The sequence below is a fragment of the Ostrea edulis genome, chromosome 2, assembly GCF_947568905.1.
Source record: "Ostrea edulis chromosome 2, xbOstEdul1.1, whole genome shotgun sequence".
NCBI lineage: Eukaryota > Metazoa > Mollusca > Bivalvia > Ostreida > Ostreidae > Ostrea > Ostrea edulis.
Genome location: NC_079165.1, coordinates 33,612,344 through 33,629,981, shown reverse-complemented (window position 1 = coordinate 33,629,981; position 17,638 = coordinate 33,612,344). Strand labels below are relative to the sequence as shown.

Here is a 17,638-nt window from a genome sequence, read left to right as displayed (position 1 = left end):
ATAAGAAAAATCATTAGAAATCTTATGAACAATCACTGGGCCAGAAAAGTTTACATTCACATGAAAGCTTCCTGACATAGTCCACATTCCAATTTTGAAAAAATCATGGCCCCCGGGAGTAGGTTGGGGCCACAATAGGGATCAAAGTTTTACATGCAAATATATAAGAAAAATCTTTAAATATGAACCAAGGTGAGCGATGTTGCCCATGGGCCTCTTGTCTTTCTTTGAACTTTTAGATGTACCAGTAACTAATTTTTGCTTCATGTTTGGATTTTCCACTTTTATAAACTTCCAAGTGTTGGAAAGCTGTTATAATTAAGAAAACGAAAATCATTGTATTCAGTGGGGTTATATCACTAGAACAATACTTTTGATAATAAAGTGTAACACAATGACTGTTTATGGCTCAGACTATGAATGCATTTCTCGTTTTGCAGTAATCTCTTTGATTTGTTTTTTCACGCCCCTGTAACTGGAAATTCGGGGGCATATAGTTTTTGTTTGTCTACATGTCTGCGAAAACTTTAACCTTAGCCATAACATTTAAATGGATTGTGATAGGGCTTTGATATTTCATTTGTGTATTCCTTGTGACAAAATCTTTCATCTGGTACCAAAATGTTTGACCCCATGACCTTGACCTTGGAGTTTGACCTACTTTTGAAAATTTTAATCTAGGCCATAAGTCTTGAATGGTTAGTGATAGGGCATTCATATTTCCAATGTATATTCCATGTAACAAGACCTTTCTTTGGGTACCAGAATGACTCTGCTGCCATATGGGGGATCAGTGTTTCACAAATGTATCTTGTTTTTCATGTACATTTAAGCATTTGCTTCTATTTTGTAAGTTAGAAGGATCTGTTCTTTTGCAATATTTCATACAAAGATTTGGAATACCCACAATTAAACATGCATTGAGTTTAAATTATATATTCACAGATGATAAGATGACATCTTGACTCCTCCATTTTGGTGCTTCAGTTGTAACTTGTCTTTTAAAACAGAGCCTGTGCAGGAGGTGATTATGGATGAGCAGATGGACCTGCTGAGGGCATTGGAGATGTCTCGACTACAGTATTTACATGACCAGGGTATCATCACAGCAGACAGAAGTTCCATATCTATACAGTAAGTGTTCATACACTGATTGTTTAGAGTATCGGATTTATAAGGGTGGGTACAAGCTCTTGGATACATACAGGTATTCAGAAATCTTCAATGATATTGCTTCTACTTTAAAGACCCAACTTTAAATTAACACCCACATACTGTTAGCCGTCTGTCAATCAAACATTTAAAAATAGATCTCAGGTGAATGACATCTGCAGAAACTGGTCTAGAGCTATCCCAGACAGGTGTTTTGATATAAATAATAACAGCCAGTACCTACAGGCATTCTTTAGATCTTGAGGAAGCCCTGTATTCTAGAGTTTTGATAGCATTGACCTGTCCACAACTGCTATTTTCTCATTATTCAATTGGTTTAAAAAGAACCCTGAACAATGCAATTTTAATGTAATTGTAATTTCCCCCTTCTATATACATGTATTATAAATTACACAATCAGAAATCAAACAATAATTTGCCCATTAATTTCTAAAACTTGTAACTTAATGAAATAATTTATATTATCAATTTAGGATAACTCTATATTTATAAAAGAAATTATTTATTGAGCCAATGACTGAGAGTAAAATAGAGAGTAAGAGGGGTGGTGTAGACTGTGTGTCATCTAGCCATAGGGATACAACCATTATACAAAAGCTATGACCACAGAAATACTGCAGACAGCCCTGAGACCCTTCCTGTGTACATCAAAAGTATACACACTGACAGCACCCAGATCTCTTGGCCAGATAAATTCCAGGTAAATAACAATGACCATAGATGAGTTCTGCCCACATCCAGTGATCCTTGAAGAAACCATATGGTATTTTATTTGGGTCTTTAATATATACATGTACATGTGTATGTACCTAGTAATTTTAGTGTTAGGAATTTTGACTAATTTCTCTTTAAAAAGGTTAGTAGAAAAATGACAATTGGCACTTTATTTTTGGGTATATAAACATATTGGGCAATAATTGCCTTTGTTATACACCTTCATTTTCTTTCCTATATAAAATTAATACAATTTAGAAGCAACATTTTAACTGTTAAACCAATTTTCATACTCATGGTCTATTGACCAGTCAACAGTTTACGAACTGTTGACTGGGCAATAGTCTGCTTTATGTCCATTAGTTATGCAAGTCATGTAATTCTTTGTTTGCTGGGTTTTTTTTTTACGCAATGGCGAGGTTCAGTGATTTAACTGATGATGAAATACAGAATTTATTAGATAAAACGCTAAGCAGGAATACGAAAAATGTAATGATTGATTATTAATTTGGATATTGGGTGTGCTTTCTTTTATAAACGTATGCAATTACACTGTCTTGTTAAAAGTTCAAAGTCACTCTAGATCATACTGCAAAGTCAGCAAACCATGTGCATCTCGTAAACACAACCTTTGAAAAATGAAGGTGTATAACAGAACAGTTTGTGTTACACTGTGTACCAAATGCATGTAACCAATCTATTTTTGTGTGCATGCAAATTCATTGCAATATGGTAGTATGTTTCATTTGTAAAAGCTACAGTGTAATATACCTTTCTTTATTAATGATACCATATACATTGTACTAGTATTGAATAAAGGAAGTTTTTAAGAATAGTTTTTGGCTTTAAGGCCACATTTAAAAATATGTTGGTTTTGCCATAGCTCGAGGGTCATAAAAAATATTCGGTCAGTTGGGTTTTTTGTTTTTTTTTTGTTTTTTGTTTTTGCTTAAAATATATTGAATATCAAAACTCTGTTTTTATATTTTGTGTTCTTTTGATGAATTAACCCTATTACAGTGAATTACTTGCAGAACTGTCAGAAACCTCTCTAAAAAGTGCAGTTTTAACTTCATGGACAGGAGTAGTTTGTGTGTGGCTCATATATCATTTTGTTATTCTGATATGGTACTTGTTTTGTGGGTGTTTGTTTTCCAGGTCTTGAATATGTCCATTGTTTTTTTTGAATTTGTCTAGAATCTTGGTTGCCATGATTTTACTCTCAATGGCCAATGTAACATGCATGTATTATGCAACTGAAACTTGGTAGCATTGCTGTTGAACTAAAACATTATTCGTATAAACTCAACACAATTTCATGTTCAATGATGTTGGTCAAACGATTTCTGATACATTAAATCCGTGCTCTGCGGTACCTCGAATTACCGAAATGCCCGTGATTTACCGAAATGCCTCCAGAAATACCGAAATGCCCATTAGAACTAACGAAATTCCCCTTTAAATCAATTTTTTAAAGTTAAATTGAAAGATTAGGGATTGATTCAATGTGTAAAACACCATCTCTAAAGAAAAAATAACATAAAAGTTTTAATAAAAAAGAGTCTTGTTATTAGAATTTGTGTTAATCTAAGGAAGGTAACTCATGTTATTTTTCTTTCATTTAGAAGAATGTGTTCAACCATTATTTCCTAATCATTATATATATATACATTGTTTAAGTTGAATTAAATCAACATTCAGATATATTTTGCAATTCAAACAAATATTGGTGATATACATGTATAAATTTTGCTAGAGTTATCTTTCTTTGAAACATCGTGAATGCGAGAGTTGAACACAATTGAATTTCCTAAATTTACAATCACAAATTTAAAAACGCTTTATCATAAAAGATTAAAATATATAAACTTAATCTGCATTAATGTATATACATGTAATTAGAGGGGAATTTCGATACTTTTAGGTGGTATTTCGAAAACTAATTCCTGGGGGCATTTTGGTAAATTGCGGGCATTTCCGAATATTTGGGGCACCCATTTACATTTTCATCGGACACAGTTGTTGTTTGTGTCCATAATTATCGAATGATGTCTCGTCGGATTGATAAAATTCTACCAGTATGCCATGTGCCGAATCAATCATTTGAGCGCTTAAAATTGCGGCGATTTACAAAACGCCACAAAGAACAAAACTGAAAACCAAACCAAACGCATCTTCACAAGTCAATGGCTATTGATTAGTTACCTCGTTACAAAATAAAAATAACACGCAATGTTCTTGATGTTAAGAAAAGTACCCCATGAAGACCATTGTTTACTTTCTGTTTTTGCTCTTTCCAAACTTGCATCTTAGCTTATTGCGTCATCCCCTGTCCCAAACCCGTGTTTTGGTGACTGATGTGATCATGGTGCGAGGTAACAAATCAATAACCCTTGACTTGTGAAGATGAACCAAACGCGGATAGGAACTTGAAAGAAAAACAGAAGTCAGAAAATCGAGTGGAAAAAAAAACATGGCCGAAATTATGTCATTAAAAACTTTCCAGTTGATTTAAAAATGGGTCGGTCGCGCGATTGCAAACAAACTCCTTTTTAATTCTGGCCTAATTTTGTGTGAAATGGTTGCAGAAAATAGAGTAAAGTAGATCATGGAAGGGGGAAATCAGTATTTAGTATTTCTTGAGTGAATCATTGTTAGACTTTCTTGTTATTATCCCAGAATGCCTCCTGAGGAAGCAATGGCGTCAGTGGAAGATGCTGTGAGACAGAGGTCACCAAGGTCACAGAGGAAGTCCCCCAAACAGAAATCCCCAGGGGTGAGAGGGAAAGGAAAGGGGAAGAAGACAATACAGGCTGCACTGGAGGAGCTGGATGTAGAACTTCAGAGAGTGCTGGAAATATCCTCCATCAGTCCTACAGGTAACTAGCAGACGTGCACACTGAGAAAGGTAGCCCTTTAAACATGTGGTTCCTATGTTGTCTACATTTTTCATTGTCTCAGTGGTCAAATGTACATATTTTGATGAAGTATGATATGTATATTTATGATGGACTTGATTCAGAAAATTAGAGAAATGAGGGAGAGATTTGGAATTGTAGAAAGAATTTGTCTTCTGGTATTGCAGAGTTGCAGGAAACAGTAAGAAGTGATCAAAAAGCCCAGGAGAAGGGTGCTGTAAAACAGCGAAGTCGATTCGATGACATGGGGGCTCTCTGTGTCCAGAGCATTCCAAACAGAAGTGTGGAGGACCTAGACCACGATGACTGCATTAACTGCAATTTTGCAGGTATGCTGAAGGAGAAATAAATTTAGAATGTTATAAGTCAAGTACTCCTTGTCTAGAGTACACAGTTTTCTAAATGACCCTTTTGTATTTGGACATGTACTTTTCTGCTATGCATTGTACTTTTGAAACAGGAAGTTTGACATCCCAATCCATTTTTATACGCCCGTCTTTAGATGGGACGTATTATGGTATAGCGATGTCCGTCCGTCTGTCCGTTCGGGGTTTTCTCTTTATAATTTCATTTCCCTTTCACATATCATGCTGAAACTTGCTGTGTAGTTTCTTTGTGGGTCACTCTAGATCATACTGCAATTTTGATCCATTTCGACCTTTTTTCCAGGAGTTTTGCCCCTTTATTTGGAAATAAGTATTATAAGGAGGATACATAATTTGTCCACCCTACTCCTCCCACAGTTTTCAAGTGAGAGCCTTCTTATTATGCCCCCCTTCAAAGAGAGGGGCTAATTGGTTTGCACCTGTCGGTCGGTTGGTCGGTCGGTAGACCACATGTTGTCCGCTCAAGATCTTGAGAACCATTCACTTGATGATAATGATATTTCATATGTGGGTTGGTTATGAGTAGAAGAGGACCCCTATTGTTTTTCAGGTCAAAAGGTCAAGTGTCAATCTACTCTGGACATAGGAATATAATGTCCACTCAATATCTTGAGAACCCTTTACTTGAAAAACATCAAACTTAATACACTGGTACATCCTAAGGAGTAGATGACCCCTATTGATTTTGAGGTCATATGGTCAAAGGTCAAGGGTCAAACTGGGCATAGGAATATACTGACCATTCAATTTCTAGAGAATCCTTCGCTTAACAGACATCAAACTTGGTACACCAGTACATCTTCAGAAGAAGATGACCCCTATTGATTTTGAGGTCACATGGTCAAAGGTCAAACTGGACATAGAATATACTGTCCGTTCAATATATTGAGAACCCTTTGCATGACAGACATCAAACTTGGTACACTGCTACAACTTCAGGAGAAGATGACCATACTTGATTTTGAGGTCACATGGTCAAAGGTCAAGGGTCAAACGGGACATTAGAATATGCTGTCCGCTCAATATCTTGAGAACCCTTTGCTTGACAGACATCAAACTTGGTACACTGGTACATCGTCAGGAGAAGATGGCCTCTATTGATTTTGAGGTCACATGGTCAAAGGTCAAATGTCAAACTGGACATAAGAATATAATGTCCGCTAAATATCTTGAGAACCCTTTGCTTGACAGACATCAAACTTGTTACACTGGTACAACTTCAGGAGAAGATGACTCCATTGATTTTGAGGTCACATGATCAAAGGGTCAAGGGTCAAACTAGACATGGAAATATACTGTCTGCTCAGTATCTTGAGAACCCTTTTCTTGACAGACATCAATCTTGGTACACTGATACGTCTTCAGGAGAAGATGACCATAATTGATTTTGAGATCACATGGTCAAAGGTCAAGGGTCAAACTGGACATAGGAATATAATGTCCGTTCAATATTTTAAGAACCCTTAGCTTGACAGACATCAAACTTGGTACACTGGTACATCTTCAGGAGAAAATGACCCTTATTGATTTTGAGGTCACATGTTTAAAGGTCAAAGGTCAAACTGGACATAGGAATATACTGTCCATTCAATATTTTGAGAACCCTTTGCTTGACAGACATCAAACTTGGTACACTGGTACATCTTCAGGAGAAGATGATCACTATTGATTTTGATGTTACATGTTTAAAGGTCAAGGGTCAACCTGGACATTGGAATATACTGTCCGCTCAATATCTTGAGAACCCTTTGCTTGACAGACATCAAACTTAGTAGAGTGGTGTATATTCTGGAGGAGATGACTCCTATTGATTTTGAGGTCACATGGTCAAAGATCAAACTGAACATAGTAATATACTGTCCACTCCATATCTTGATAACCCTTTTGCTTGACAGACATCAAACTTAGTACACTGGTACATCTTCAGGAGAAGATGACCCATATTGATTTTGAGGTCAAAAGTCAATTGTTGAACTGGACATAATAATATATTATCTCCTATATTTTAAGAATTATTTGCTTGATTGACACCAAACTTGGTACACTGGTACAGCATAAGGAGTAGATGACCCCTATTGATTTTTAGGTCACATGGTCAATTCACTCTTGACATAGGAAGATATTGTCTGCTCAATATTTTGAATTGATGATACTACTATCAATTAAATGATCTGTGTGTATAATCCTTTTCAATTTTGCACTATGGGGGGCATATGTGTTTTACAAACATTTCTTGTTTTGTGGAGTGTTTGCATGGGTATTGAAGATGTGCATGTGGGATGGATTTTGATTTTCTACAATTTTTGAGAAAATTACAGGTTGTTGAACTTAGTCTATTTGGAAATTAATATTCTATGGAGGGTACATAATTTGTCCGCCCTACTCCTCCCACAGTTTTCAAGTGAGGACCTTCTTATTTTGTGGAGTGTATGGGTATTGAAGATGTGCATGTGGGATGGATTTTGATTTTCTTCCGTTTTTGAGAAAATTACAGGTTGTTGAACTTTGTCTATTTGAAAATTAATATTCTATGGAGGGTACATAATTTGTCCACCCAACTCCTCGCATAGTTTTCAAGTGAGGACCTTCTTATTTTGTGGAGTGTTTGTATAGGTACTAAAGATGTGCATGTGGGATGGATTTTGATTTTCTTCCGTTTTTGAGAAAATTACAGGTTGTTGAACTTGGTGTATTTGGAAATTAATATTCTATGGAGGGTACATAATTTTTCCACCCAACTCCTCCCACAGTTTTCAAGTGAGGACCATCTTATTTTGTGGAGTGTTTGTATGGGTATTGAAGATGTGCATCTGGGGAAGGATTTTGATTTTCTTCCATTTTTTAAAAAATTACAAGTTGTTGAACTTGGTCCATTTTGAGGAAATCTAGATTTTTAAGCTAAGACCCTTTGTTCATATGAAAGTTTGTCACAGCCTCATGATGGCTGATAATACCTGAAGCAAAGTTAAACAAATTATAGCACAAGAAAAACACCCTATGTAAGCATTTCACGGGCGAATTATGTACCGTTTGCGGTACTCTTGTTGATTTTCTGTGTTATCCAAATGTCATGTCTGTGACCAAAATGAAAGAAAAGCACACAGGAATTTATTTTTTATTAATTGGAATATACATGTAGATATACCATCAATATGGATTAGTTTAGTCAGCAGATTCTAAGGTTAAGGTATGCCGTTTAGTGAAAGATTTTTTGCTCACCTGAGCTTAAAGGTTAAGTGGGCTTTTCTGATCTTGTATTGCCTGTTGTACATCTGTCTGTAAACTGTAAACTTTTTTATTCTTCAGAACCACTTGGCCAACTTTAACAAAACTTGCCATAAAGCATCATTTGTGAAAGGGGATTCATAATTGTTCAAATGAAGGGTCACACCCTTTTCAAAGGAGAGATGGGCCATAGTAGGGGTTACATTGGAAGTTTTACATTGGAATATATAGAAGGAGAAAAATTCAAACTCTTGTCCTCTGGAGTAGCATGGCCATGATTAGTGATATTAGTATACAAGCATCCCCAGGAAGTTCAAATTCAAGTTTATTAATATCCTGATCTTTGAGGGAGAGCTGTGTTAGGATGGGGCCTCAACAAGGGATCAAAGTTTTACATAGAATATATCTTTTAAAATTCTTATTTTCAAAAGCAACAGAGCCAGGATTAATCATATCAATATGGTAGTGCAGATTCAAGTTTCTTCAAATCAATGCCCTAGGGATAGGTTTGGACCATGATGTTGAGAAGATTTGCCTGAAAGCTTCCTGGTATAAAGTAGATTCAAGTTTGTTCACATCATGGTTACCGGGGGTAGGGTGGAGTCACAATAGGATATCAAAGTTTTACATGCTGATATATAGGAAAATCATCTTCTGTAGAACTAATGGGCCAATTTCAACTAAACTTGATACAGATCATCATTGGGTGAAGGGGGTTCAAATTTGTACAAATAAAGGGCCATTTTCCCTCCAAAGTGGAGATAATCACAAAATGCAAAAATAGGGTGGGGTCATTTAAAAATCTTCTCAAGAACCACTGGGCCAGAAAAACTGAAATTTACATGAAAGCTTCTTGAAACGTGGAGGAGATTCAAGTTTGTAAAAATCATGATATATAGAAAATCTTTAAAAGTCATCTTCTCAAGAACCACTGGGCCATAAGATTGAAAATTTACTTGAAAGCTTCCTGGTATAAAGTAGATTCAGGTTTCTTCAGATCATGGCCCTTGGGGGTAGGATGGAGCCACAATCGGGGGTCAAATTTTTTCATGCGAATAAAGGAGAAAATCTTTTAATATGGGCCAAGGTGACTCAGGTGAGCAATGTGGCCCATGGGCCTCTTGTTTTAAAAAAAGTGAATGAATCTGTGAAGATAACTATATAGTATAAATAATGATTTAAGATATTTTTTTTGAAACAGTGGATCCTGAAAGGAGGAATTCTAATGAGGACCAACCCCCCACCACCCCTAGATCATCTTTCTGGCATTTTTCTGATGGCATGGGGGACCACTTCCCAGTATTCAGTCCAACAAAACCCACATCGCCACAGAGAACCAGCTCAAACTCATCACCACAGAGAACCAGCTCAAACTCGTGTTTTGGAATCATTAAAGACATTAATGTCTCTAATCTTCACACAGGGGAGTCAGACAAAATCATAGATATGGAGGAGAAAAACTTGGTTCTCCTTGCTAGCACTAAAGTGCCTGAGGACACAGATCTCCTTGCCACACTTCCTGGGCCACCTGGATACAATAGTCAAACACAACAGCCTCGCAGGGACCAGTCCTACAGCTCCAAGAACAACTTTGGACTGTTGGCAGCCAACACCCCAGGTGATGAGCATGTTCTTCTGTTACAGAGCCCCGAGACGCCGGAGCACATAGCTCTGGGATACCCAGGACAATCATGTACTCGAGGTGCAGTATCAAGGAACTATACAGATGTACATGTACACATAGGAAATTCTTCAGAAAGCGACTCTGAACATGATGCTTGTCACAAATTTTTATCTTCATTAAAACCACCATCAGATGGCTTTCTTGATTCTCTGACTGTATGTAACAATGAAACCAAACCAAACAAGTTAACTCCACCACAAGCTCTAACTTTGCCTTCTGAGAAGTTGATGGACTGTGACACTCCACTGGTTGTGGAAGCCAGTGCACAGTTGGATTCATCTATGGATACATGGGCCACAAAGTGCCAGGGCGAGATCCATAATGAGGCTCAGAATTTTAGTGCTGAGGGAGAGGATATAGCAGTCTCTTCTCATAGCAAAGGCAATACATACATGTCTCCTGTAGGAAGTGTGGGCTTAAATGAAGGCATGCATGCACCAACAGACCAATCCATTTCTCCAGAAAACAAGGATATCCTTCAATTACTGGATGTGGAAGATGTGCTGGAATTTGAAGATTCAGCGCCTCCTAGTGGTAATATTGGAGAAGATGATGAATCTGAAGGTGGAGATAACTCAGTGTATGTGTAAAATGGGGAAAAAATGCATGTGATATTAATCTTGATATTCAATTTACAGTGTGTGCTTTTTAATTTTCGTGTATATTTTTTTAACTTATTTATTTAATAACAGAGAAGACATAGTTGTATCACATGCTGATAAAAAGAACATTTGTCTTCTTGGAGTAAATTTATATGCATTTATTAAAATTTCTTACAACTGTAGGTTTTTTTTAAGCCTCCAAGATCAAAGATCGGGGAGCATATTGTTTTCATCTGTCTCTTTGCTTGTCCATAGCTTTTATTTAGGTAAAAACTTTTGAATTATACAAGATGGAGGCTTTTAAGTCAAAGGTTAGTGACTGGGGAAAGGTCCAAGTCATATTTCAAAGTGAAAGTCAAATTAGCCTAATTGAACTTGGCCATGACTGTGAATGTTTGTTTTATAAATATTTTTTTTTATTCAATATAGAAAAAAAAATGTGGCTGTTTGATATAGTGTATATCTATTATTGCAAAGCTGAATTTGTAGAAAATTACCCCATGCTTTCATTGTTTTTTTTTTTATGTCACTTAATACAAACACACTAGACACGCATACCTTATAATCATTTATATTTTGTAATTTATATTTTTCCTTTCATACACAAGGTTTTTTTTATGTCAGGTTGAAAGGTCACTTGATTATCAGCTATAATGAAATATATGAATATAAAGAAACAAGATACAGTCTACTCCACTTATATTGAAGTCACTTATATTGAACTATCTGTTATATCGAGGTGAAAATAAATCTTCAGTAACATTCGTATGCTTCAACATTGGTTATATTGAACTTTGGATATAATGAACACCCTTAATTTCAATATATCTCGTGTAGACTAGGTTTCTAGTAAAACTATGATCAGTACATGCCTGCAACACTGGTAACTGTAAGTACAAGTATTCACGTGAAAGATTTAGGTTTTTTACTAAAGCATTTTTAACATGTTAAATGTAGTGGATGTTGTTTAATCTGAGAAATCCTCTGTACTATTTGCAAGAATTTTGTGTAGTGGTTGTATGCATTGCAGATATATGTGCTTGTTGTAGGCTCTGTTCTGTAGGTGTTGTGTTCAAAGACAGGCTGCAACAATTGCTAAGTAAAATGACCATTCTTATCTAAAAAAGGGTTTTGTAAATTTTTGTTCCCAGCTTTTATGTTGTATTTGGGCCATTTGTCCTTGAACTTCGTATACATGTGCATGCATGCATCATGCAAAATTAAAAAAAAAAATGTAGCTCTATTGGAGAAAAATATTAAAAGAGAAAATACAATTAAAATTTTAGAAGTGGCAGTTGTATACTTCAGAATATGTTAAGTGGGAGATGTAATCATTGTGACAGTATTGTTGAAGCTACACACTATTATAAAATGTAAAGGACTCGAATGTGTTACTGTAGATTATAATTGATACTGTATTGTGCACCAAATTAGAAATGACAAATAGTGTATTAATTTAGGTCATCTAGGTAGTCTGTTTTGAGTGGTTAGTGATTGTTTTGTGACCTGTTTTTCAAAGTCACGATGTCACTTGTATTTGAAATGGGTTACACAGTGTAAGTAAAATTGAGGTTGGTGAAAAATATTGCATTGATTTCAACTAATATCTGGCACTTTATGTCTTTTACTATTTTATGTTGTGATTTTTTTCCCTTCATTTTTTAAATGGGAGCAAGTATGTACCATGTATAAAGTGAAAATTTGTTGTTACATTGTAGTTGACAAAATTGAATTTTGCTAAAATAAACATATTGAAAAAAAAACTATATTTACCAAAATTTATAATCTGTTTCATGTGAAAACAAACAACCAAACCAGTGTACAAGAACAAGAAATCCTATAAATTTTAATTTGATTATAAAATTGAATCCTGTTTCTATTCATCATTAATTCAGTAAATTAATCATGAAGTAGTCGATATGAATAATAGCACTTCTTGACCTTTGTCATAAAGGTCACTTTTTCCTATCCATTTGTTGTATCTATAAGACATCAGTAATGCACATGTATGAATAGATTTTATTCTGTTTAATTTTTTTTAAAATTTGCATCGACTTTAAATCACTGTATGAATCACTAATGTCATTCAGATGATCATTTGCAATCATGCACGTCTGTCGTTGGAAGTTTTTTTTTTAATTGTATGAACCTTCAATATGTATATATATGAGCTAATCTAACCAATCATTGTATTCATGTATACATCTTGGAATGTAAGAAAACACAAACATTATTTTCAACTAAAGTGGGATCAAATCTTTGCAAAAAAACCCACATGCTTTGATAAATTATTTAAGAAATAATTATTTCTCTACCAAAACTCTGATATATGTGTTCCTAGAATTTGGGGTTCAGACCACAATTCTTTTATTCATGTTCCTAGGAACCACAATTCTTTGAACCAGTTCGTATTGAAATATATGAAAATTTGCAAATGGTGTAGTTTTGTGTTGGAGTGGAATATAGCACACATGGGATGTTAGACCAGCAAGAACAGTTTAAATGAATTGTTGGCTGTTTACCAGAAATTGTGAAATTTCCCTAGAATCTGGCCCTCTGATTTAGAAGGTCGTACTGATGATGACAAGGTTTAGAGTACATGTTAATTATGTAAATCTGTCTTTCAATCATGTTGAATTACTCCAAAACTCTTTGAGTTCAATTGCTCTCTGGCTTTGGGGGAAATTGCATCTTCTGGATGAGACTGAAGTTATGAGTTCCATGTCATGGTAAACATTGGTGAAGAACACTAGCTGTTATGACCGTGAGAGACACACAGGTCAAAATTGAGGACACTTTCTTTGCATGTCCCTATAATACTCGGATGACCATAACGGTCCATAGGCTTTGTATAGAGGTACAATTGGAGGTAATATGTTTTAACTGGATTACATAAATAGTACATCAGAAACTAGAGTGATCATTTGTAACTGGTGTGGCCAGTTTTAAGTTTAGATGTACAAACACGGGCAGTGTATGCTTTATAATGTGCTCATTTAGAATACCAGCACAAAAATCTAACACTGGTTTTTAGCAATGTACTGAAATCTCTGTATTTATACTGTTATCAAATAGTGTATGCCAATCAAACAGTAATAATGTTAACTATTTCAAAATTATATCAATATACAAACAAGCACGCATATATATATATATATATACACACACACACACAAATACATCTACATTTTTAGATCTACTGCTTTATTGGACCATTGTAATTATAGATTCTGATGTTTGTAATATTTTTCTGTAACCATTACATGTATTTATCGTTAATTAATCATGTTAATGATTCTGACTCAAATTTGCCCCGAGAAAAAAAAAACTAAAATTCACAAGTCTTAAATTCTTTTATTTGTATATATCTTTTGGTAGGAGCTAGGTTTTATGAGCTTAAAAATAGAATAATGCTGGTCTATAGTATTGACTGCAGTATCAAATATTGTTGTCAGGAACAATAAATGAAAAGTGAAAATATGCATTGATCTCAAAAGGAGAAAAACTTCTTATATTCATGTGTTTTATTGTTAACCATGCAATGGAGTTTTATAGTGTAATACATATTACTTGATTAAGAATTCAATATAAATTGTCCAGAAAATCTATTTATGTGATAGAAATGATTCTATGAAGTGGTTGATTTGTAATCTTTAAATTCAGGGTTCCCCTTTTTTTCGTGAGACATTTGACTGTGTTCAGCCTGTGCCAACTGTATCATATCAGATAATATATTTTTCATCATGATAGCAGACCAATTTATTTTAATTTTTTTGGTAGTCCTGTGTAGTTTTTATAAGCCCATCATAGAAGGGTCGTATGGTATGGTGCAGTCCACCTGTCAGCAGTCTGTTGATCAGATAACAATAGTACTTATAAGGTTAGGATCATCATACTTGGTCCATACATTCCCCAATGATTGGAGGAAGAAGCCTATTGGTTTTCAAGGTCAAAGATGAAGGTCAAACTTTCATGGTTAATTTTAGGGGTGCAAAAGAAGATAGAAATAATACTAATAAGGCTAGGATATTTAAACATCATATGCATAATGGTATTGTGAATGTGTCTGTAGTCTGTTCAACACCTTGTGGAAAGAAGAGTACTAAAGATAACAGGAGAACTTAAAGGCCTTGTACAATCTAACCTTGTACAGGTGGTCCCCATGGTTATTGGAAGATGCCTGTAATTTCTCAAGGTCAAAGTAATATTTTCAGGGGGTAATCATGAAGCTTTAAACAAGGATAGGGTCATCAAACATAAAGTTGGTGTACATTGTCCTCATGGTGTTGATGCCAAGTATATTTTGTAAATGTTACAGTACTTCTCATGTTACACTTTATCAGAGGGAAACCTTTCTTCAATTTGATCAGAGGGAAACCTTTCTTCAGTTTGATGTTGAACAAGGTCTTCTTAGAACTAACATTTTACAATTACTCTTTAATATTAGAGAAAGTGCTGAAAGAACACTGTCAGAGCCACTCTGATATTGGAGAAAGTGCCAAAGAATACTGTCGGAGCCACTCTTTGACCAATTAACAGTGTATCTGGGTGTTAGTAATTTCTTTGATGACTTGCATATCTTAATGTAGTGGATGTGCATATTTTGCAGTGCAAGCATTGCTCTTGTTCTGGTAATCTTCTTATAATTCACATAATCTGCATTACATTCAAAATGTAATTTTTGCTTTCATATAGTTTTGACATTCTTTTAACATATTCTTATTTTCAGAATTTGGCTTGTGATTCATGAGTAACCTAACGTCTATTACTGCATTAAATATTTTGAAACCAGTTTCTTTGTGATTTGTTTTGTTACAAAGCATATTCATTAACTCGCCTTCACATGACCAAGGCATAAAGTCTTGTCCTTTTTCATTCTTCCATGATACTACAACAGTTTGCCTGACTTTAAGAAACCTGTGCCAAAGGTTCAAATGAGTTTTTCTGATTGAAATTTGTCTGTTATTATCGTCAACTTTTTAATGTTTTGTCTTCTTGAGAACCACTGGGCCAATTTCTATCAAACTTGGCACAAATCAAGTATCATAGGGGATCAAAGTTTTAAATGGGGAATACACAGGAAAAATCTTTTAAAATATTACACCAGGGCCATAAATACACAAATTGATATGCAAGCATCCCGATGTAGGCAGTGCAGATTAAAATATGTTCAAATCATGATCTCCGGGGGTAGGATGGGGTTACAATAAAGGGTCAAAGTTTTATATGGGAATATGTTGGGAAACCTCTTTAAAATTTTAATCTTCTCAAGAACAGGGCTATGATTAGTCATATTGATATGCAAGCATATTTGGGTAGTGTAAACTCAAGTTTGTACAATACAGGGTCACCAGAGGAAAGGTTGTAGGAAAGGACTTTTGAAGCCCAATATTAGAAATCCCACCCAAAAATTTTACAGATCTTTTTAGCTCACCTGAGCTTTCAGCTCAGGTGAGCTTTTCTGATCGCCTGTTGTCTGTCGTCTGTAAACTTTTTCAACCTAAATTGGCAAAAAAGCATTCTTGGGTGAAGGGCGTTCAAATGAAGGGCCATGCCCCCTTCAAAGGGGAGATGATCACTAAAATGCAGAAAATAGAGTAGGGTCATTTAAAAATCTTCTCAAGAACCACTGGTCCAGAATAACTGAAATTTACATGAAAGCTGTCTGACATTGTACAGATTCATGTTTGTAAAAATCATGGCCCCAGGGGTAGGTTGGGACCACAATAGGGATCAAAGTTTTACATACGAATATATAAGGAAAATCTTTAAATATGGGCCAAGGGGACTCGGGTAAGCGATGTGGCTCGTAGGCCTCTTGTTATTCTATTGTATCAAGCCTGAACCATTGGCAACTACTTTTGATAAATATTTGCACAATATATTTCTTTCAGTTTAGAAAATACTTTGTGTAAATGTCTTTCAGGTATTCTGAGAAATAATTCATAAAAATATTTTGTTAAAAATCTGAAACCTCAATATTTTGTTTGTTACACAAGGAACTCATTTCCCATTTTATTATAAATAAAATAAATATTAAGTTTAAATGAAATTATGCTATATTTATTGTGACACTCTATGGTCGTTATAACGATCTAATTTACAAATGCAACCTGACATTAGGTCAAATGTTGTCGGGTGTGTGTCATACCAATTGTTAGGCCCTACATTACATACTATTTGACTACATATTACTCCATTTACCTGATGAAGATATAGGGCTGGTGTGACCGTAATCTCAGCGAGATTCGTCGAGGCTGAATATTTGGACTGACGCCTCTTCCGAATCTCAGACCAGTGTCACATAAAGTGATTCGGGAAATCTTGCCTGAACTTCGGCCGCTTGTTGCGATTAAAATGGGTTAAATTAAACTTCTTGTCCGCTTCAACTTTTCGCCTTAGACATCCTATTAACTCCCTATCACAATGAAACATGCATTTCTTACCTTTACAAGGTGTAAATCCCACAGTAATTCAAGTTGGCTATTTTCGTAGCCATTGCAAACGGCCACCATTTCATATTTTACCTTCTCAACACTGGAGAGTTCCGATATACTACTTCATGACAATTTGTACTATGATTGAAAATACAGAACTTACTGGTTGACAATTACTTTGTACAAAGCATTTAAGCATAAAAATTAAAAGTAATAAAAAGAAAACTGTGTAATATTTAATCAATCTATTTGAAGGCGTCCTAAACTATCGGAACTTTTCAGTGTTGAGAAGGTAAAATATGAAATGGTGGCCGTTTGCAATGGCTTCGAAAATAGCCAACTTGAATTACTGTGGGATTTGCACCTTGTAAAGGTAAGAAATGCATGTTTCATTGTGATAGGGAGTTAATAGGATGTCTAAGGCGAAAAGTTGAAGCGGACAAGAAATTCAATTTAACCCATTTTAATCGCAACAAGCGGCCGAAGTTCAGGCAAGATT

The 17,638-nt window shown here is 35.2% G+C and overlaps 1 protein-coding gene across 3 annotated transcripts in view; it reads left to right on the top strand.

Annotated features, from left to right (window-relative positions):
* LOC125678106 (ankyrin repeat and IBR domain-containing protein 1-like) overlaps positions 1-15,494 on the top strand; it is a 38,219-nt gene extending 22,725 nt beyond the window's left edge. For all 3 annotated transcript variants that reach the window (XM_056153794.1, XM_056153792.1, XM_056153793.1), the window contains exons 21-24: positions 1,011-1,134; positions 4,567-4,766; positions 4,973-5,134; positions 9,618-15,494. In XM_056153794.1, coding sequence (XP_056009769.1) covers positions 1,011-1,134; positions 4,567-4,766; positions 4,973-5,134; positions 9,618-10,690 — 1,559 coding nt within the window. In that variant the 3' untranslated portion in view covers positions 10,691-15,494. The remainder of the gene's footprint in view (positions 1-1,010; positions 1,135-4,566; positions 4,767-4,972; positions 5,135-9,617) is intronic.
* The last annotated feature ends 2,144 nt before the right edge of the window (positions 15,495-17,638 follow it).